The sequence below is a fragment of the Anser brachyrhynchus genome (genome assembly GCF_964034855.1).
Source record: "Anser brachyrhynchus genome assembly, chromosome: 3".
Classification (NCBI taxonomy): Eukaryota; Metazoa; Chordata; class Aves; order Anseriformes; family Anatidae; genus Anser; species Anser brachyrhynchus.
In genome coordinates, this window is record NC_137696.1 from 66,272,835 (window position 1) to 66,296,632 (window position 23,798).

At 39.5% G+C, this 23,798-nt stretch overlaps 1 protein-coding gene across 1 annotated transcript; it reads left to right on the top strand.

Annotated features, from left to right (window-relative positions):
• The first annotated feature begins 6 nt into the window (after positions 1-6).
• Positions 7-16,547, top strand: LOC308193662 (trace amine-associated receptor 2-like). The gene is made up of 3 exons (XM_080588595.1): positions 7-1,760; positions 4,322-4,834; positions 14,788-16,547. Exons 1-3 carry the CDS (start codon positions 1,702-1,704, stop codon positions 15,914-15,916), a joined length of 1,701 nt encoding a protein of 566 aa, XP_080444721.1. The 5' UTR covers positions 7-1,701; the 3' UTR covers positions 15,917-16,547.
• The last annotated feature ends 7,251 nt before the right edge of the window (positions 16,548-23,798 follow it).

Below are 23,798 nucleotides of genomic sequence, written 5' to 3' on the forward strand. Positions count from 1 at the left end.
CTCAAGGAGCAGAGCTGCTCATAGCATGTATAGGCTTTCCAGATTGTCTGCCCTGATTGTGGTGGCAGGTGGCAGTGGGACCTCTGAGGATGCAGGGGTTTGGCTAGTTGCTGCTTCTGAAACACATGAAAGCTCTGCTTGAAAGCACATCAAGGAGAGCTGCTTTTCCAGATCAGCCCCTTGAGATCTGGCCCCCATATCTCTCAAAGGAGAAGCATGGCAGGAGAGCAGTGTGTGTGCGTCCATGTATGTTCTTTGACTAAGTCCCCATAGTGAGCTGGCCACAACAGACTTCTTCATAATTATGAGTTTGCTACAAACTAAGGCAACATCAGCTTGTTCCCTTAAATTTTACCTTCCTGTAAAATGTGTGTGACAAGATGGTAATTACTAAGTCCTAAATGTTCAGCGCTCAAAGAGAAATGCCTGGCTCCAAGGAAGGCTCACAGCCATGAATTTCAAAAGGGTGAAGACTCTTCTCAGAGACAAGCGTTAGGGTGCCTAGCACCTCTTTGACATTTTTCCAGCTCTAAGCAATCGGATCTGTCTCCTCTCTATCCTGTTGACTATCTCAAGTGATTTCTCACTCAGCCGGAAAGTTTTTTTACACTTTTTTTAGTTGGCAAACTCTCTTCCCATTGCAAGGAGAACCTTGCATTGTAACACCCCAGTCTGCAAGAAAAATAAAGGAACTGAGTTTTTTGAATTTGTTTTAATTTTTGTGCACATAATATGATCATAGAATCATAGAATCATCTAGGTTGGAAGAAACCTCCAAGATCACCTAGTCCAACCTCTGACCTAACAAGTCCTCCACTAAACCATATAACTAAGCTCTACATCTAAACGTCTTTTAAAGACCTCCAGGGATGGTAACTCAACCACTTCCCTGGGCAGCCTATATGATGAAGCAGCTAAACCAGGTCATGGACCATAGTTGGCAAGAAGCATAATTTTAATCTACATTGTTGTATATGTCCCTGAATGGGTGGGCTTTAGCTGATGATCACCATATTAATAGTCTGTGGTGTCCAGCAGCATTGTTGTTTCAAAGGGCTGCATTGTGCTTTGTGCAGCACGAAAAGAATGATCCTCATCACTGACTCCAGTACAGTCAATAATAGGTGTTTACTTTAAACAGCTTTTCAGTAGCTGTATTTTGCAAATAGCTGTTAACTGATTATGCTGTTAGATTAAACTCGTTTGTTCAGCAGAATTAGGCTGACAAATACACCTCGTCAATCTGTACACAGTATTTCAAGGAAACGTTACATACTGCTGTTAACTACCAATATTTATGTATTTCACTACATTTTAGAAGCTTACAGAAGAGAGACTACATGGCAGTTTTTGTTCTGCTCCTAGGTAATCTTAGACTGCTCAAAAAGTGACCACAATGTTTAATTAAACAAGTAAACGTACTTCAGATGAATTAAATGTACCTATAAATAAGGTCTGTTAAACAAAGAGGAGTAGATGACAACACATATAGTATGAGCTACTATTAACAGCTGCTCCTGAGACAATGGGTCAAGAGTGCCATTCATTACACCCAATATCCTAAGCAGTATGGTGGGGGCTTTGGGAGGCTGCTCTGGATTGTGTCCATCCTCTCAAAATGTATGTTACCCAGAACAGTTACGATGGTGAAGAGCCTCAGCTGCCTTTTAAGGGCACCTTTAAAAGGAAAGGTGCCATTGAATGAGCAGAAGACAAATGAGCACCAAGAGCAGACTTCCACCCAGCATCAGGAGAGAAAGGTAGGAGGGCAGTTTTTTGAAAGGGTGCTTCATATTTTATCATATTTTAAGCCAACTGCTCATTGTAATTAAGGGAAGTATTCTACTTTCTTGTTGAAAACTTCTTCAGTGTTCAGCTCATTTGGACAGTTTGCCACAGGAGTTTAGATTTATTTTGCTTCTGTTTTCATGCAAAGCAACACACTTGAGCAGAATTGAACAATTTGTTCTTTTTTTTTTTCTTCATTTTCCTTTTTTGGATGGAGTTTCTTCTTTTGGTTTAACAGCAACAACTACAACAACAACAAAATCCCCTGCAAATAAGATTTTTTAAAAGAAAAATTATTTCCGTGGGAAATCATATTCCTTTAGGCTAAACACTTGCACTGTCAAAGAACAGAAGAAAACAGACAACAAAAAGTTGAAAAGGAAACTAGAGATAACACCTTAATTATTTTTGGTTGGCTTCATATCTTGTTTTACCATATTTGTTTAGTATCTTTACACATAAAACAAAAGAAGGTAAAAATTTATGTGACACATTTATAACCTAAATGAGTTTAAACCTTTTTTCTAATTCAGTCCAGTATATATAATTAAATTGGCATCTAATATTTTCTGCTGTGAAAATTTGGGTTAATAAATATCCAGCTGGCTGTGCTTTCTCTATTTTGGGTGGAAATATGCCAAAGGAAGGAATAATAGGCAGTATGAAAATACTGACTTAAAGGTGAAGGAAAAGTAAACAAAATCTGGTATTTACAGAAAAGTGGAAAAAAAGCAAAGATTCTCTTAAATAATTAGCAAGCAGAAAAAGAGGGAGCGACGCACACATTAAATAATAAATGCATGCACTCAGATTCCATGTGTCCTGTATTCCTGAAGGTACCTCCTGGGTACACTGCATCCCTGGTGCTTGGGTGCCACCACATAAAATCAGACAGCCAATGTCTGGTACTAGAAAGTCTGTCTGTATAACACAGGGTGTTCATGGTAGCTGTCAGAGGTTTGCAAGCTATAGTTTATCTTCCGTATTTGTCTTCTAGTTAGCTTTAGTAGCATGGTGTGCTTGTAAGAATATTTGTTTCAACTGGGGAAAAACACATTATTCTGTTATGTTCTGCCCAAAATAAACACAGGCATCAAAGCCCAAAGCAAATGGTTAAGTTAGTAGTGGTTGAATTGGTGTCTCAGTATTTTTCTGACTTCTAACAATCACGTCATATCACAATGATAATGATACTGAATAGCATATGCTAGTGATCTCTTTTTCACTATAATATTTTTTTCTGTTAATTAAAGGAAAACCAGAATGAACGTTGAAAGCCAAGTGCTTGAATACTTTAATGAAATGCTTTTGCAAAAAAAAAGAGACTCGCAAAATGGTCAAATTACTGCGCTCACAAGAGGACAGCAATATTTGCATCCTAAAGAAGCAAACAAAGAAGCAGACTAAAGCAATGTTCAGCAAATATTTCTCTCCATGTCTGTCCTTCTCTAAAACAGTATCAACATAATAATTACACATAACAATGCTAAACTGCTACCATTGAAATAAACTAGAGCCTGACATTAAAGATGTTTAGTTAAATGGCATTTAATGGCTTCAGATTAATCAGGCTCTTCCATTACATTTTGGCAGTGTAAGATCAGAAAACTTTATTTCTCCTCTTAGATTTTTTTCCCTACGTGCCTACTCACAGCTAGAGCCTACAGGATTTTACAGTAAGACTTGGTCTGGCCAAGCAGTGCCATCTGCCTGAAAACGAGGGGTTCATGGAAATATTTTGGTTTTGCCAGGTGCACAGTGGGTTCAGCCCCCTCCATCGGGACAGGGCTGGAGGAGAGGCCATCAGCCTGTGGGGCTGGAGACTGCCATGCACTCGGGCAAAGCAACCCAGAACAGGCCATAGGGAGGGCCCAACCCTGCGCCATGAGGTCTTCTGAGGGCCTGATGGAGCCTGGACTGATTTTCAAGGGTAAAGTGAAAGCTGCAGGACTCAGACTGACACTGCTGAAGAAGGCTAAGAGTATATTTACTGTTTTTTGTTTTGTTTTGTTTTGTTTTTTATCTCCTGCCCTCCTTCTTCACTGACCTTGGCGTCTGCAGGGCTGTTTCTCACTCCCTCTCCCAGCTGCTGTTGCACAGCGGTTGTTTTCCCTTTCTTAAATCTGCTCTCACAGAGGGCGAACCAGCGTCGCTCCCTGGCTCAGCTCTGGGCAGCAGCAGGTCCCTTTTGGAGCCAGCTGGAGATGGCTCTGACCTGACATGGGGCAGCTGCTGGGCTCCGCTCAAAGAGGCCACCCCTGCAGCCCACCTGCTACCAAAACTTTGCCAGGAAAACCCAATATATTGCCCAGTGCAATGGGACCCACTGTTCATTCGTTCAATTCGTTCAGTTCATACCCAAATGAGGTATGTGCTTCAAGAGAAGTCTCATGATAAAAGTCTCGTTCTATTAAATGTATAATTGCAAAATAATTTCGTCTTTCATAAATAATGAAATGTGAATTTTCTACACATTCAACTAGATGAAGGTGTTTATGATTGCTCTTTTTTTTTTTTTTTTTTCTTCCTTCAGCTTCTCTCACAAAGAAAAGAAAAAATGGTTGCAAACGTTCCTCAGCATTAGGACGTGCCATATAAGCTGTGCCATATCGCTGCGTGGATTTGGTACCTCAGTAAGGATGCAACCGTGCTGTGAATCTGTAAATGGCTCTTGCATAAAGAGCAGCTGGTCGAACAGTATCCGCATTTCCATGTATATCTTCATGGTTTGCATTATTCTGGCCACAGTGTTTGGAAATCTGATGGTTATCATCTCAATATCACATTTTAAGCAGCTCCACACACCTACCAACTTCTTGATACTTTCCATGGCTACAGCTGACTTTTTGCTGGGATTCCTCATCATGCCTTGCAGCATGGTGCGCTCTGTTGAGCACTGCTGGTATTTTGGTGACTTCTTGTGCAAGATCCACACAAGCATGGACATTATGTTGAGCACGGCTTCCATCTTCCATCTTTCTTTCATATCCATTGATCGTTACTATGCTGTGTGTGACCCTCTAAGATACTGTTGTGGTTTAACCCGGCTGGCAGCTAAACACCACACAGCCGTTCGCTCACCCTCCCCCCTCCCTCTCTGGGATGGGGGGAGAGAAACGGGAAAGTGAAGCCTGTGAGTTGAGATAAAGACAGTTTATTAAGACAGGAAAATAATAATAACAATAATAATAATAATAGTGATAATGGTAATAGTATTAACAATAATAATGTGTAAGAAAACAAGTGATGCACAATGCAATTGCTCACCACCCGCTGACCGATGCCCAGCCTATTCCCGAGCAGCCGGCCCCCCCACCCCGGCCAGCCACCCCTATATATTGTTTAGCATGACGTCAGATGGTATGGAATACCCCTTTGGCCAGTTTGGGTCAGCTGTCCTGGGTCTGTCCCCTCCCAGCTCCTGCTGCACCCCCAGCCTGCTCGCTGGCAGGACAGAGCAAGAAGCCGAAAAGTCCTTGGCCTGGTGTAAACACTGCTCTGCAACAATTAAAACATCAGCATGTTATCAGCGCTCTTCTCATCCTAATCCAAAACATAGCACCCTACCAGCTACTATGAGCTACTTAACTCTGTCCTAACTGGAACCAGGACAGATACAAATCAAAGATAAATACTTTTGTTATCCTGGTCATGATATTCATAAGTTGGACTGTCCCTGCTGGTTTTGCTTTTGGGATGATATTTCTAGAACTAAATTTGCTAGGAGCAGAAGAGATTTATAATCACATCCATTGTGCAGGAGGATGTTTTGTCTTCTTTAGTGAAACTTCAGGTGTTGTGGCCTCCATAGTGTCTTTTTACATCCCTGGATTTGTTATGCTGTACGTCTATAGGAAAATATACTCTATAGCCAAAAGGCATGCAAGATCCATTGAAGCAATTAGCCAAAAGAAGAGATATGAAATGAAGCACCACATTTCATGCTGCAGAGAAAGGAAAGCTGCAAAGACATTATGTATAATAATGGGAGTATTTTTTATATGCTGGAGTCCGTTCTTCTTCCTTACAGCAACTGATCCATTTATGAATTACGTGGCTCCTCCTGTTCTCATTGATGCTTTGGTTTGGTTTGGTTATTTAAATTCTGCATTTAATCCAATTGTTTATGCATTTTTTTACATGTGGTTTCGCAAAGCATTAAAGATGATTCTTTTTGGAAACATTTTTCAAAACGACTCTTCAAGGATTCAATTATTTTTAGATTGACGTTCTTTAAATGGTTGGATTCCTGGCTTGAGATCTTGTCTAGAGGCTGACCTCCAGGAAACAAGAGCTGAAAATGACAGATGCAACTCGTATTTGTTTACTCACTTATCAAATTTGGTCAAGCAGATAAGAAAGTATTGTGTATTATGTCTTCTTTCATTCAAGACCAGGAATTATATGTAGTGTTTTGCTATAGCTGTTTATATGCCATGCAGAGGAAAGCAAAACCTAGGTTAAAAAAACCCACAGCAGCTTATTAACTGCTTTTAACCATTAAGAAGTAATTCTGATACAACAGATCATATTTTTAAAAATATATATTTCTGTTTATTTGCTGTCCTCTAGCGAGATCAGAAAGGCCTTTCATTTTGAATATACAGACATCTTTGAGTAAAAACGCAAAGCTTTTAAGTTTTGTCCCTCCCCTTCAGTATGTGTGCAGAAGTCAAAACAGGCCAATGTACAGTTATGCCAGTATGCTGCACGGAGGGAAGATGGGAAAAAGAGAAGTCATGCTGCTCCTTCTCTTTCCATTTCAACTAGTGCTTGTCATTTTTGTCATTTAAAGGCTTTCCTGCTTAATGAGGTCAAAAGCATTTTTAATGGGATCAAAGATATTGTGGAAAACACAATAAAAGGAATAAAAAGCAGTAGTGAAAAGCAACACTGAATCTGACAATGCCAGAAAATTATACTTTTTTAATCAAAATTTTGATGTAAAATATCCACACATTTGCACCCTTCAGAACTTTTTATAGCTTGGATATATTGATATTTTGGCTTACAGCAGTGCTGTGACAGCCAGTGAGGAATTTATATAAAGAACTGTTATAGAAATGCTATGGCTTGCCTGATCGTAGGGTGAGTGGGGCAAGATGGACATGGAAGCACCAGGAAGAGTGGCAGAAAAAGGATCATAGGAAAGACTTGGTGTCACGGCACCTGGGTGAGCAGGCTGTCAAGATTACATCTGTGTACAGCTTTTCTGGACACCCAGATTGGGACACAAAGGACAGTTGAGGAAGTCAAAAGCTAGCCCATGGTTACCAACTGAAGAAGGCCCACAGGCTGTCATTTTTTAATCTATGAACTGGCTTTGCTAGAATTAACATATCACGAAACAGATGGAAATAATACCTCTGGCCTGGTCCTATGACATCTGGTTGGAGTATGAAGGACCAGTTCTGGGAATGGACAGTAAAATGTTGGTACCCAAGAAGAGGCTATGGTGAAGCTGATGACTTGGTATTGAAGGAAGAGCTATGTTCAGTGGTAAATGATGTCGTCCTTTCATGTTGCTGGGATATGTGCACACTGTACATGTATCTTGTCTTTCTTTTCTGGGTTCTGTAGAGCTCTGAAGCATTCTGCACTGTAGAGCATAAAAGTTCAATGATGCTACATTTCAGCAGAGTAAAATATATTAGGATCTAAAATTGTCTCCTTTACACTATCATCTTGTAAGTTTGCACTCTAAAAAGATATAAAAATGAACAATGACTGAAATATGCAACACGTCAGCTTTTGTACTGTGGAAGATAATCCTAGGAAGTGACAATATGACCACTTTAATTTTTTATTGCAGAGCAATAAAGGAAGTTAAGATTTAAAAAAAAAAAAAACCAACTCTACCTTTCCAATAAATTTTCCAATAAATTAATGGATAGAAACCATAGAAAAATAATCCTATGTCATTGCACTTTTAAGATCTGTTATGGTTGAACATAAACTTTCTTGGGTGTAAACGATGAGCAGTCAGATTCAGCTGTATTTTGTACTCTGCTGAGAATATTTCCACTGCCTGGAATGTATCTTCAAGCTATTCCTCAAATACTTTTGCCCCTTGATCATGAAATGAATGTGCTTTAATAAGAAAATTTTGCTTATGTTGAAGGACTTTGAACTCAAAAGCAGAGTAGTCTTTTCCAAAATGTTACAACTATTAACCTTTTCAATCTAGTATTTGCAACTCTTGCAAATGCAACCACATTTTGCACCTTTCCCCAGCTTTTCCTTTTATACCATGTTATAATCTTTTCTTCCTTTTTTTTTTATGTAGAGTGTTGTCATCTCTAGCAATTTTTTAATAGGTTTATAAATATCCTCCTCTGCCTGAGACAGCAGAAATGTTACCCCTCAGAACCTGTAACTGTCAAAAATGTGATCCCTTCTGATTATCCTGCCTTCCCTTAGTAATCATTTTCTTCTTTTTTCTACATGATTGTCCCACACTCCTGAAGACTGATAGTCATCTAACCTAAATGTAGGCGTCTAAGAAGCACTACATCTGCTTTAGTCATTTGTATCTCTCTTTGTACTCATTGTAGAAAAATAGTCACATTCAGAGCTTGTTTTATCTCAACAGCTTATTCATTTTTAGTTGAGATGAATTGTTATTGTAGATGCTCTTGCTCTTGCTACCAAGAAGAACTTCAAGTCACTAGCATAATGTTTTAGATTATTTTAGATGCAATTTTTACGTACCTGAGATGAGAATTACTCAGCATAGATGAATCCCACAATCTGGAGAAATGGTATGATCTTTGGACTCCAAAGAACTTGCATCAAATGACAGTTTTCTGGAACTAGCAGTTAAACAACTTCTAAGGACCTAATCTTGACTAACAAGAGCCCTGAAATGAGATTGTGGATCTAGGCAATGGCCCATGGAGCTGCTACTGAAGGCTTGCCTGAAAAGCTGCAGCTGGGAGAGGGCAGTGGGACAAGTAGATCGTGGAGTCCCAGAGGCACACATGCAGTTCCACGAGGTCCTGCCCTGGAGCACATCAGAAGGGAAACAGGTCAGAAACTGCGAGCAGCTATTAGATTATCCTGTGGAGGTGACTTACCAGGGAAGCTTTGGCTTAGAGTAACCTCAGCTATGCCACTGACACTGTGCAGAAGCGTTAAGGTCATCCCAACATCATGGCTGCACAAGATCACCACAGTCTAGTTAGTGTAAATGAAAATATTAGAAGAATTTTTCAGTACATAGACCAATAGTTCTACTGAAGAATAATCTAGCCAAGATATAATCAACATTTATTCACTGCAAAAGTAACAAGCAGCTTCCACACACAGGCTACTGGTGAACTTCATCCACACCTAGAAGGCAGTTTTCCTTGTTCTTAACCTATAAGTCAGTTTTGTGCACAGCTCAGCTCAGAAAGTTTCAGAAATTATTTTTTCCTCTGGTGTCCTTTTACCTGGAGGTGGCATTTTCCCGAAGAGCTTCCTTGCCTTCTGTTTACAGAGTGTCTTCTCTGGCAGAGCAACTTTAATGAAGTCCCAGGTTACTTTCTCTCATTAGCTCTAATCATAGGCAACACAAAGTTATTTCTCACTGTGAAGGGGACATACAAATGAGAGGTGTTAATGAGGCCATGGGGTCTCTATTCGAACCTGAGATTTTGATAAATTAGGAGAGCAGAAGAAAAATGCCTCTTGCCATTGTCCAATCAGATCATGGGTTAGATCTAGTGATGCAGAATGTACCTAACTGCAATCTCAAAGAGTCATCACATAAATGAAGTGCAAAGGGTATTGTTAACTTTCTTATCAACACATTTAATTAGTGACCTTATTAAACACTTCCCAGATGGCTACCTTTTTCAAAACAAATGAATCTCCAGTGGGTGATTTCATATGTTTCAACTTCCCTGAAAACTTCTGCAAAGCAATTATTCCAACATTATGAAAGGATCTGTCTTGTTGGTAAAACTCTGTCTATTCATTTTGTAACCAATAAATACATCAGGTTTACAACATCACCTCCTCTCATGCTTCAAACAAAACTGGCAGGTTTCTTGCAGCTAGTTTAGGACTCATAGATGGCCACCTGTCCCCTCTACCTTGGTGCCTGTATCTTGTGTTTTGGTGGTTTTGACACATTGGTGCAGCCTGTGGGTTGTAGCCTGCTATGGCCTCATACATACGGCCTCCAGCTGAGCCTCACAGCCTCCCCCTTGGTCACCAGATTCAGTAGCACGGGGCAAGAGGATGAGCACTGACTGTCTAGGCAGAACCCTTCCAGAAACCTCACAAAGCGACCGTTGCTCCAAAATGGAGTATTCTAAACAGCTAGATAAAAAAGTACATTAGTGCAGTGTTCAAACAGAAAGAACAAGCTCTCAAACTGTGTAAATATTGCAAAGTGTATGGCTTTTCTTAGATCATTAACTTCTCTAGGCTGTACAGGCTGTACTCTCTCTCCTCCTGTACATTACATTAATACTCATTCAACAAAGAAGAGAGGAGCAGAAAACGCTAGGTAATTATTATTCCATGGAAGATAATTATTATTCCATGGAAGGCTTTTATTTACATATTTTTTCTTATCATCTTAGTTATCTACAGACTTCAGTGTAACTGTATCATCTAAAAATCTAATTCAGAAAAATACTATGCCTATCTCTTAGCACTTTTGGACTAGTTTGTTTCCATTAGACGTAGCCTAAATTTGATAACCTTCTATGATGGAGTGACTAGCCTGGTAGATGAGGGAAGAGCACTAGATATTGTCTACCTTGATTTCAGTAAGGTTTTTGACACTGTCTCTCATTAGTTCCTCATAGACAAGCTGCAGAGGTATGGACTGGAGGAGCAGATTGAGTTGACTGAAAGATCAGATTGAAAACTGGGTGAATGGCTGAGCCCAAAGGGTGATGATCAGCGGTGCAAAGGCTACACCTGGGATCAATATTGGGCCCAGTCCTGTTCCACATCTTCATTAATGATCTGGGTGATGGGCTAGGGTGTACCCTCATCAAGTTTGCGGATGACACAAAACTGTGAGGAGCTGTTGATAGAAGAGGGATCATGCTGGCATCCAGAGGGACCGTCACAGTCTGGAGAAATGGGCTGACAGGAACCTCATAAAGTTCAACAAGGAAGAAGTGCAAAGTCCTGCACCTGAGGAGGAACAACCCCAGGCACCAGCACATGTTGGGAGATACCCAGCTGAAAAGGAGCCTGACAGAAAAGGATCTGGGGCTCTTGGTGGACACCAAGTTGAATATGAGCTAGAAGCATGCTCTTGACACAAAGAAGGCCAATGGTATGCTGGACTGCATTAGGCAAAATATTGCCAGCAGGTGGTGGGTGGTGATCCTTCCCTTGTACTGGGCACTGGTGAAGACACACCTGGGTCCAGTTCAGGAATCCTTTGTAAAAGACAGACATGGGCATACTGGAGAAAGTCCAATGAAAGGCCATGAAAATGACTAAGGGACTGGAGCATGAGGCAATAGGCACAAACTGAAACACAAGAGGTTCCATCTGAACATCAGGAAATACCTTTTAACTGTGAGGGTGACTAGGCAGTGACACAGATTTCCCAGAGAGGTAGGGGAGAATATTGCAAATTCATCCTTGGAGATATTCAAAGTCCATCTGAACATAGTCCTGATCAACAGGCTATAGGTGGCACTGATAGAGCAGGGCAGTTGGACAAGACGACCTTCAGAAATCCCTTCCAATGCTAACCATTCTGCAGTCCTGTGATTCTATTAAGTTGAATTCTTATAATATTTACTAAGTTTTGCATGGTGTTATTTAGTCTTGCATAACTAGATTTTTCCAACAAAAATAAATTTCCTTCTTCGTAGTTTGTTTTTTTTTTTTAATAGATCTTTCACCTTAATGCTGCCATGTTAAATGCAGCATAGCATATAGGTAACTGAAAATATTTCTGTGATGTCCATGCAACAGCCTTTGTAAAACAAATTCATTTCCTAAGACATACAATCCACAGTTAAGTGGGAACTCCACAACCGACTCCTAGATGTCCAGTCTTCTTATTTCCCATAGTTATAGGGAAAGTTAGTGTCCCTAACAGTACAATCACAGAATACTGACCAAAAGATATCTATCTGTTAGTTAAAAAGAGATCACTGAATACAGGGTGTTGTGTGACTTATACTCTTTGGACTTCCTCTGTTACCAGCAGGAGAAAACAATTCTTTGAGAAAATTTGAACATCCTTTATGCTGCATTGCTGTGATTTCTGCTTTACTGAAGCCACTTCAGGGGAATAAAAGAGGTTCATCTTCACAATGCATTATTGGAACCATATTTCATGTTAGTAATCAAATAGTTCTCTCCAACCAACACTTAAGAACAACATGGAAATAACAAAGCACAACACGAAGTAAACACATGGGCTATAATAAAACCACACTATTAACAAGCAAAACACAGCTTTCTCACCACACTGCCCATACAGCAGTACCTGGTGTAACTAATTCTCAAAGACAATTTCTAAGGTCCTTTCAGCAGCCTTCCCTTAACCCAGTTATAGATCTTTTCTCATAAAGATTTCAGTTCCTGTAAATCTGTTAGCTGTTAAACATATCATTTCTGAAAGGTGTCAAGCTGCTCATCACTGTGTGCTGCACAATGCTGAAAAGAGGACCAATTGTGAGTTGCATGGGACACTGCTGTCTGAAGGTAGTGCTCTTTGACATGTAGCCTCTTTCAACAGCTATTTGGTTGAAATCTAATACAATTTGGTCTGCACAGATTTCTGCACAGGTTTATATTTTAGTCACTTCTTTCAATTAAGGATCGTCTGTGTGAAGCTTGCATATCTCTCACTTGGTTAGTTAAAAAAAAAAAAAAGTTTTCTAAGTATGCTTGTCACAAAAATGCTGACAGATCTCAAAGATATTTCTGTGGTACACCATGACAGCTTTACTATTTTTTTGAGTCAATAAATTATTCTGCTGTAGATAATCCCAGAGATTTGTATTTTATTTCCAGTAGAAAGTTCCCTCATTTGCCTTTAAAATGACTGTCATAAAGGTAGACTCCATTAAATGTTTTTACATTTCCCTTATTTAATTTTAAAAACAATTATTATCTTCTGCAAAGTTTTCATGGCATACTGTATTTCTCATTCAATAAGAATACATCCTCTGCTATGCTGAATAGCAAACATTTATATTTGGACTTGTAATGCATCTCCTTATATATGCACAAGGGTCAGCATTAATATCTGAATATCCACCTCTGATCTCAGAGGACTCAATTTATTCACATCAATAGTGAGTTAATTTTGTCTTTTCTTGTAAGAAAATATATACTGCCTTTCATGTGGTTTGTTTATTTATTTATTTATTTAGAAATAATAGATTGTCCAATAACGGGTGATAGATTGCTCTAAAATTACACTTCTTTTTATCCATCTTTATTGTTCACTAAAGTATAGGGAAAGTTTTTTGTACATCATACAAAAGCTGTGGCTACAACCAGCATGAGAGAAAGTGCTGTTGTGTCCCATTAAATTAAAAGATGGTAATCATATGTTTATTAAATATTTCATTTCAAAATTTCATTAAAAGTTGTAATTGTTCAAAACTGTGCAAGTTAGAATGCATCATCTGCTACAATAAAGAAAAAAGTTAGCATCTTCCCTTCACCTCTACCTTTAGCCTCTCTTTTCAAAGACTGTTTTTGATATGACTTATAGCTATCTTAAGTCACCAAAATAGCTAAATTATACATGAGGGTAAAGGAATTAATAGAGAAAACAAAAATAATGGTCTTGGGAATACAGATACTTTGTTTATCTCCTGTCTGTGTAAATCCCTAAATTATACTTTTTTTTTTTTTTTCTTAAAAACTACTGGGAATTAAGTGTAATGCCATAAAAGAAAAATATTTTTCCACATTTCATTAATCCAAGCCAAGTTTTAAAGAGGGTATGCCTTTTAAAGATACTGCAATATTGCTGGACGATAACAAAACAGGAAAATGTCTACTTAAAAAAATCTATTGATGATACTACTACAACAGATGCAGGTAGGATTAGCCTATAAAACTGACTGACAAGCATTATTTTTAATATTTTGATGCTCTGTTTCTGTATTTTCTTCATTTGAGGATGATACCTGTTGGAAAATTCAGTGGACTAAGATGCTTGCTGAGTTCTTTCTGAATTGATTCCTTCCGAGTCCAAAATAGGAATATATGTGGAAGAAATGGGTCTGGTTCTCTGCAGACAAATTAAGGGAATTTTTTACTCTAAAATAATCACTAGTGCATTCACTTATAGCTACTGCAGCTTGACCACAGTCTACTATAGGAGACAAGATTTAACCCTTTCAGCTAGTGGAATGATAATTATGCAAAACGTGTTACAACTAATTTCCACCAGATATGTTCATTGCTAGTATGTTATGATCCACAAAAAGTGAATTTAGCACCATAAATAATTTGGAAAAGGGGGATTTGGGCAGCTGATTTGTGACTCATAAGATGCGCATTTAGGTATATAGCTCACTAACTGAAACCTCAAGGAAAGCTGAGATACGTGAGCTGGCAAAACACTTCTCTTTTAGAAAACACCAGTGTTCTAGGACTGAAGAGACAATTCCTGTACGGTGTTTGCAGACTGAAGTGAACTTGTGGGGTGTCTTTGTCTGTGTATCTTTTCCTTCTAATACTCTAAAATGATGGATATTAACATCTATATATAATGCAATCACAATATTTTACAAAATACTCTAGATAAAACAGAATGCATTAAATAAAATTGATGTTATCATGTAGTTTATTTAATTTAAAATGTAATTAAGTTTACTTTCAACTGCCTTGTTTTAAACGTTATTTGCAATGAATTTTTAATAGCTTCCAGTTATCATGTACTATTTCAGAAGAATAACGGGCTGCAGTTCATCTCTATTTAAGCCAAGAGAAAGTTTGTCTCTGAATTACTTCATTTTCCTCAGTAATTTAATTCATGCTCTTGACTAACTTTGTCTTGTCTTCCAGTTTAGGACTTGGAATCTTCTGGAAACTCATGAAAATTATATCCACATACATGTCTGCATATCCAACAGAAAAATCTGATCAAGGATTGGTTATGCTTTCCGTGAATACCTCGACAGATTTGACTGATTGCTCTGAGTTTGGAAACAGGTCCTGTCCTGACAGCTCCAGGTCACCCGGAGTACGAGGGGTATTGTATCTCTTCATGACTGCAGCCTTCCTTCTCACCATCTCAGGGAATCTGGCCATAATTGTTTCCATCTCCTATTTCAAACAGCTTCAATCCCCGACCAATTTTCTCATCCTATCCATGGCAGCCACAGATTTCCTACTGGGCTTTGCCATTATGCCCTACAGCATGGTGAGGTCTGTGGAGAACTGCTGGTATTTTGGGATGACGTTCTGCAAAGTTCATTACAGTTTTGACCTGATGCTCTGCTTAGTTTCCATTTTCCACCTTTGTTCTATTGCTGTGGATCGCTTTTACGCAATTTGCCACCCTCTGCATTATGCCTATCTGATGACCATGAATGCCATAAAACAAATAATAGCAGTATGCTGGTCAGCACCGGCGGCATTTGCTTTTGGTATTGTTTTCTCAGAAGCTTATGCTTCTGGAATTGAGGGCTATGAAAATTTGGTCAAATGCTCGAGCTTGTGCCCTGTTGTGTTCAACAAAGTGTGGGGGGCTGTTTTATTTACGGTTGGTCTATTTGCTCCTGCTTGTATTATGATAGGGATCTATGTTAAAATTTTTGTAGTCTCCCAAAAGCACATATGTGAGTTGAGCGAAACACACAAGCACACAAAAAGTGATATGGAAAATGAGCTTTCTAAGAGTAAAGACAGGAAAGCTGCCAAGACTTTGAGTGTAGTTATGCTGGGTTTCTTAATATGCTGGTTTCCTTGTTTTTTTGCAATTTTAATTGATCCATTTTTAAACTTCTCTACTCCTGTACCTTTGTTTGATGCTCTATCCTGGCTTGGTTATTTAAATTCTCTCTGCAATCCATTAATATACGGCTTTTTCTATCCATGGTTTCGGAAAGCATTTAAATATATTGTAACAGGTAAAATATTCAACTCACACTTCCGAACAGCAAAACTTGTATCTGAGGATCAATCACACTAGTAGATTCTACAGCTGACAGTAGATCTAAAGGTGAAGAAGAAACAGTGGATTACTGGGTATTCATGTTTCAGTAACCAGTCCGAAACATACAATTTGAATTTTGCAGGACAGTACTGTAAAATTATCTCAATGACTATTTCCTTAATAAAATCAGACTCTCTATGTTTTGATATTTAATTACCACCTGTGCTGACTCTTGCTGCCTTGGTAGTGTTTGCGAAGTTAAGTTGTTCTAGAATCGCCGCATGCATGGTTTTGTTATTTCCGGAAGTATGCAGTCCATAAACTCAATACCACACCTAATTATGTTTGAATACAGCAAATCTTTCTTGAGATTCATCATCAATAATCTCCTAAACTGAATACATTCCACATTAGCATGGTGATAGTATTTGCCATCCTTTTGTGACTGGGGTGTTAATATATAGATGTATAGAGTCTGCTGTTATTCCCAAGCAGATATAATTTTGGAATAATTTTGGCTTAAAGTTGCTCTTTTCCCCTGTAATCAGTAGAATCAGATTTGCAGCCCTTATCCTCAGTGTGTGGATACCCAGTAATGAGAGTGCTACGCACACTTGTATGTACATGCTTGTGCTTTCTTCGTTTTGATGTCAGGCTCCAGATGCTATAAAATATCCTTTCTTATAGCTCACCCCAGATCCCCTCCAGCAAACCTGAGCACTGAAGTGGAGCCTCTAGCTAGGTCTTTGCCATGCTAAGCTCCCTCTGAAGTTAGTAAGGAGTTACTGCCAGAGTTCACATCAAACACATGCTGGGAGCGAGGTAGGCTGAGTTGTCATTATTGAACACAGCTACTGCAGTCCCTTTACTGTGCACATTTCCTCCATCTTACCTTTCACAATATGCATACAGTGCATACCGTACTTTTATTAAAGTTGGACTACCAAAAAGCCACTCCCGTATTTAATCACTTGTTGGTTTATCGTAGTTGTATTGGTATGGCATAGCAGCAATGGCTGTTCATTTTCTTTGCTGAAGACATTCTGTTTTGGATCTGGAAAACCCCAGTTTCACCCCCACCACAAAACATTGGAGACAGCAAGGAGATGGAAGGTCACAGTCTTGTCTGGGGTGGAGTGTAAGGCTCTCACTTTCCCTAATAATAAACGTAGCCCCCAAGGCTTTACAGATAATACAAACGCTCTCTGTGCACTAGCTGAACAGTTAGAGCTGGGAACAGAGTAGGACTTAATGCCAGAAAGAACTGAGGCACCTAGAAGCTGGATAAGACATGTCATTGCTTGACAGGTGTCCAGGTGGCAATGCAAACCTCTGGATGAAACAGCGAGGCACTGTGATTGGTACCCAGGGAGAATAAGGATGCTGAGCCCCGGGTTGCTTATGATCAATGGCTCTGGAAAGCTGGATCTCTTTAACATAGCCCAGTGCTGACATTCAGGCTTGTCTAGACTCATCTTAATCTTATTTTGCTCCTGCAGTGATTTCCTTAGGGCCAGCTCTGGGACAGCTCTGGTGAAGCGTAGAGCAAACATTTTACGGGATAACTTACTGGCCAGGGTACCATCTAGGATGCTATCAGAAGATGCAAGAGCTTACTGCTGAGCCCCATGAAATACACAGCGTTTGGAGACAATACGGAAAGTCCTCAGTGTGCTGATGTCAGCAGGGAGAGGGAGCTCCATGCCAGGCAACGGGGGACACTACAGAGCTGGTGTCACAGCCACATGTTCCAGGTCATGCCCGCATGTGGCTCAGTGTGGCTTCTTTAGACAAACTTCTGTGCCATCAGACCAGCCTTTGTGTAAAAATAGGAGTGCATGCCTGCACATAGCGCAGGTGGAAGTCCATGAGAGGTTCATACTGAAGGCTAACAAACGCTGAAGGTCTCTGATGTCCTTCCAGCAGTGAAGTCATGATTCAGATACAGAATCATAGAATAGAATAGAATAGAATAGAATAGAATAGAATAGAATAGAATAGAATAGAATAGAATAGAATAGAATAGAATAGAATAGAATAGAATAGAATAGAATAGAATAGAATAGAATAGAATAGAATAGAATAGAATAGAATAGAATAGAATAGAATAGAATAGAATAGAATAGAATAGAATAGAATAGAATAGAATAGGAGTCATAAGGTTGGAAAAGACCTCCGAGGTCATCAGGTCCAACCATCCCCCCTACCAACAACGTCACCCACTAAACCATGTCCCTAAGCACCACATCCAACCTTTCCTTAAACACCCCCAGGGACGGTGACTCCACCACCTCCCTGAATTAATATGAATGAATATGAGTCATGCCACAAAACATGTGAGGTAACACTAGACTTGAAAGCAACTACTGATCCTTTTTAAGTGTCTTCACAATGTTTGTTGCCAGCAGTGATCACCACTGAACTCAACTATTTGGCAGAGTGAGTTTGAATCCCTCCTGCTACTTCAACAGAAATGTGTTAAGTTTAAGTTAGGTGTCTAATTAAGTCTTTAGATCCACATTAAAACATTTCTGAAAATTCTCCTACATATTAGATGCCTAGCTGGTGACACATGATGCAGTCAGAGACATTGTAAGTAATGATTAAATGACTTCATCAACATATAGTATAAATCATTCATAGTCAGCCCATTACATTACATCGCCTACAAAGACAGAATTTCTTCCAGACTGCAAATCCTCAGAGAATGACTTGCAGTTATCTGGGAGGCTTCAGTGTGTCATATCCTTGTATCATCCAGTGTGTGCCCTTGGATGTTAAAGGAGTATCTGCTTAGTCAGCCTTCCTACACAACTTTCAGGCTGCAGCTGGACCTGACCTACCAGAGTAGTTTTTCTGGCCAAAATGTCTTGCAGATCTGTCATAGGGTTGGGCTTAGTTCCTGGATGACTTTGCAGGATGCCATGCTGTTCCACCTGCTCCTAAACTTTACAGAAGTCCTAAACCTGGTGCTAAACAAAGCACTGTTTTGCATGAAACCTAGGGCAGCAGAGTAACAAGTGGTTTTTGCAGACCATGCCTACTGGCACACAGAATTAGTGTCTGTGGTTTTTGCTATAACATTCACCACAGTCAGTTCAATGAGGTACACATTTATATTCAGATGCAAAAACTGCAGATCTCTTCAAGTTTTCTCCTCTTTAAATATCATGGTAAGCTTTTTTTTATGAAACACATGGTCACCCATTAATTTATTTTTTCATGTTTTAGCATGAATTGTAGTCTATATCAAATCCAGGCTGTGTTCTTCCCCTCAGGGCAGCAACCAGAAGCTTTAGGACTTCTTGTATCTTTTTTATTGTGAGTTATTCCAGCAAGAGTTAACACTGCCTTGGAGGATATATTTGCAGTCCGTCATTCAGGAGCGAGTTCAAGCTCCTACATCCAGGTGGGGACCCCAGTCTGAGAGCACCCCAGTGGTCCTCTCCCTCTCTGGAACATCCCAGGTTGAACATGCAGGGCAGCTTAAGAGCATCCAGGCCAGCTAATCCAGACTCTGCCTCCCTCTTGTTCGGCATCTAACAGCAACATTTAGAGACATCTTCAAATTCGGTGATTTTTACTGAAATAATTGCTGTATTTTTATACTTAAATAGTTTGCAACTCATCAACTGGCAATTCTTAGCTTCAGTGCATGACCGTGGTCAGAATAGTTCAATTCACTGGCTTTTGTTCATTTCTTTTGTTGTTGTTGTTGTTGTTGTTTGATTTTTTGTTTGGTTTGATCTTCTGTGTCACAGCCTAAATTGTGTGAAAGGGTTTTCTACCCCCTTGTGGAGTCTACACGCAAGAGCAGCTCTAAAAAAAATGACAACATACGACATCTATGTTTTGTTATTATTTATGCAGTGTTAAGCAAATAAATAAATAAATAAACACTTGGGTTGCAAAAACATGAGCTGAAAAATTTCTTATAAATAGATTGATTTATTTTTCAAGGTCTGCCCTTTTTTCTGTTAACGGTTCTGTTACGGTTTCTGGTTTTTTTTTTTTTTTTTTTTTTTTTCAGTTAAAGGTTCTGTTAAAGGTTTCTGTCAAGGTTTTCTGTTGTACCTTAGTACTGCAGAGCACTTAGCAAGTCTTTAGCATCGGGTCGCAGATATAACTGTGGTTCTGGAGGCAGGTGTGTTCTGGAGGTGAAGAAAGTGAGCAACAACGTAAGACATACAAATGGCAATTCCCCAAAGACACTGCCGTTACATTTCCAAAGTAAAATCTTTGAGATTTAATTTAAAGGTTTTGGTTTATAGACATTAATTTTTGTAAGAAAAATGAAAATATGCCAAAGAAGTCATATAGTTTTAGGTAAATTAATGCTCAATAGTCAGTGTCCAAGTTATAGTGTTTTTTACACACACACATACACACAAAAAACAACCCCTAAATCCTTTAGTCAGCTTTATGAAAATGAAAAAGTAAAATAAGTAAATGAAAAAAATAAAGTAACTGGTCCATGAAACTTCTGACAAAGGGGCATGTACGGATGTGAACAGAATATATTAAAATAATTTATTTTTTCTTCCTTTTGCATAACCAAATCAAATCACCTTTGATGGTCCAGCAGGACCACGGAGGTGATTGTTCCCCTGTACTCAGCTCTGGTGAGGCTGCACCTTGAGTGCTGTGTTCAGTTTTGGGCCCCTAAGTACAAGAAGGACATTGAGGCCCTGGAGCGTGTCCAGAGAAGGGCTACGAAGCTGGTGAAGGGCCTGGAACACAAGTCCTGTGAGGAGCAGCTGAGGGAACTGGGGTTGTTTAGTCTGGGGAAGAGGGGGCTCAGGGGAGACCTTATTGCTCTCTACAACTACCTGAAAGGAAGGTGTGGGGAGCTGGGGGTCGGCCTCGTCTCACAGATAACTAGTGGTAGGACTGGAGGGAATGGCCCCAAGTTGCGCCAGGGGAGGTTGAGGTTGGAAATGAGACATTTCTTCTCAGAAAGAGCAGTCAGGCATTGGAACGGGTTGCTCAGGGAGGTGGTGGCGTCACCATGCCTGGGGGTGTTCAAGGAAAGGTTGGACGTGGTGCTTAGGGACATGGTTTAGTGGGTGACGTTGGTGGTAGGCGGATGGTTGGACCAGATGAACTTGGAGGTCTTTTCCAACCTTAGTGATTCTATGATTCTATGACCTTCCCAGTGGATTGGTTGTGTGTCCGTCTTCATGGCTGCAAGCAGCAACAAAGCATTGATGAGGCATTAGACTGACATAACAAAAGATGTGTAAGTTCTCAAGAGACAGCCATGAGTCTTTTTGGCTATATATAAATTGAGAACATTCCAGTTATTCTTGTGAGAAAGGAGTGTTTTCAGTTGTGTTTTAATTGCATGTTTCCTCCAAAATACCATAATTAGAAAAAGAGCACCAAAGAAACTTTGGATTTTAATTACAGAACAGATATTTAAACACATTTTGCTGGCTCGCCCTGAATCAGGATATTTTTCTAACTGAAACTACACTGGCATGAAGAAAAAAATAAAGCTTGAAGTGCTGCGGAGAACATAAAGCACAGACAGGTTAAATGGAATACTTTGTCTCTAGTTGTATGGAAGCAACTAAAGCCCTGTAGGGAAAAAAACCCAAACAAACAAAAAAAAAAAAACACAGGACTCTGAAATAATAACTACTGTAAAATTAGTTTCATTCTACAATTAAGAGCTATGTAGACCACTAAGCTGGCACTCTTTTTCCTTTGTTATTGATATCTTGGAGTGCTCTGGGGCATAGTCTGGAGAGGGAAGGTGAAGCCTGCAGGTGCAGGTGTACCTTCAGGTACACTGCAGGTACTTGATGCTGGCGGAGCTAAGAGACAGATTTTGTCTATGTCCATCAATTCAGATGCCGAGTGACAGAATGTGCCTGCCTGCGTTTGTGTCTGTCACATTTGTCTCTACACCTGATCCTAAGATACTTCTGAAGATATACAGATGTATGTAAAATAAATCAAGAAAGGCAAGATTTGATCCAAAGACAGGATCATGTGCTCAGAAACATTTTTTCACCCCAAATTTCCCCAACAGATCATGTTCTTCAATGTTTAAGCAATTTTGTTTTATCTGTTTTTCTTCCCCAGGACTGGCTGTGTTGCACTACTTCAGCAAATTCTCCATATTCCCGGATCATGACTTCATCCATCTGGAGCTCACAGACTGGGTGACACTGCTTTGACATTGTTAAGATTTTAGGGCCTAGAAAGAGAAAATACAATTAACAATTTAGGGCCTAGAAATGCAAGGTGTGGGCTTTGCCCCTGTGCTACAGCATACATGCACGTGTGTTGATCTGTCCTGTACACATTCGGGGAAATACGTCTGTGGCTGCTTCCAGCCGTCATTTCCAGCAACCCACACTCCCACTAATTTCTGAGTTTCTGGTCTGCTTTGTGGCCATACCCGCCTTTTTCTGACAGTCACATTATGCCCAGCCAGGTACAGCCAGGTCTACCAAATCATGCTGGTACTTTCACGGTCTCTTCTGCAACATCTTGTGGTGCAGCTGTGTGTAGCACCTCTCCTTTCTGTCCAATTTCTCTCTCCTGACCATAATTATACCTTGCTCAACCAGTTGCATTACATCACCAGAATGACCATGCCTATCATAGAAGTAATTTTCTTAGATAGCTAGTCAGTTGTATTCTTGTTTGGCTTTAGCATGGTTTTCTGAGTTAAATACTGACATTATTGGAGAATATATGGCATCCATTGCCTGCAGTAGCTTCTGTGTTTCTCTCATACTTGACAAATTCTGCAGAGTGCTGGCTTCTCCCCTTGCTTAATCTTTTCCAGGCACAATGATGACAGAAGTATAAACCCATACATTTTCTGCAGCAAGAAAACATTCCAGAAAAATTACAAAAATTCTCCACGAATCATAATCAGATCATAATCAGATGCAAGAAACACGTTTCCTCTGACAAACAGAACAAAGAGAAACACTACTTGTACTCACAGGATACTTGTCTTTTTTGTTAGCTGCCTTTCTTACAGCAGTCCATCTTTTTATTAACTTCTCAGCACCTAAGTATTTGTGCAATGCTGCCTCCTGGCTGCATTATTTCAGTTTTGCCTACATCATTTATGTGTGGTTTTTTTTTCTCCTTTTTTTTTTTTCAACAAATCTTCGAAAATTGTCATGGCAGGTTAATTGTCAATATTCAGACTCATCTGTTCACAGTTTTCTCTCTGCTGCCTCACTGTAAAAACTTGGTTACCAGGTCACACCCTTTATAGATGAATTAGCAGCTCCTGGGATTACTTTCAGAAAACTTTGAAAATATTTAAATAGGTTCTTTTATTTTTTATTCTTTTTATCTTTTTATTCTTTTACAATACTTGCATATATTGTCAGATAAAATATCAAGTATCCTGTGGGTGGACTTATAGTCAGCAAGATAGTACAATATCCTAGGAAACGTGTCTGGATGCTAGGAAATGACCCAGCATACTGACAAAAAGACAGGATACATTAAACAGATTATCTCCTGTGTGCACAGAGAAACAAGCTATGTGGCATGACACTGAGGAACCATTGTGCCCAAGGGCCAGTGTGAACTCTCAAGTTTAAGCTGCATGAGGTAATTATTTAGATACCACTGCCTGAAAATTAGCAACCAAGTCATGCTGATCTCTTAGTCAAACTTTCCGAATGAGCAAGGGGTGCAGAGTGGAGCCAAAACACTTTTTCCAGATGAACATAATCCACAGTCCTTATCTAGTCACAGGACTGCAGACATTGTATTACAAGCACTAGTAAAATAACCTCAGCTTTTTTTTTTTATAAATGCAATTTTTCAATCTGTAACTGAAAAATATTGTAAATCGGGGTTGATTTAGGGTATGATGTTCTCGTATCTGAACAATTGCCTCTCTCCATGTGCATTCCCTCACTAATAAAAATAGCTG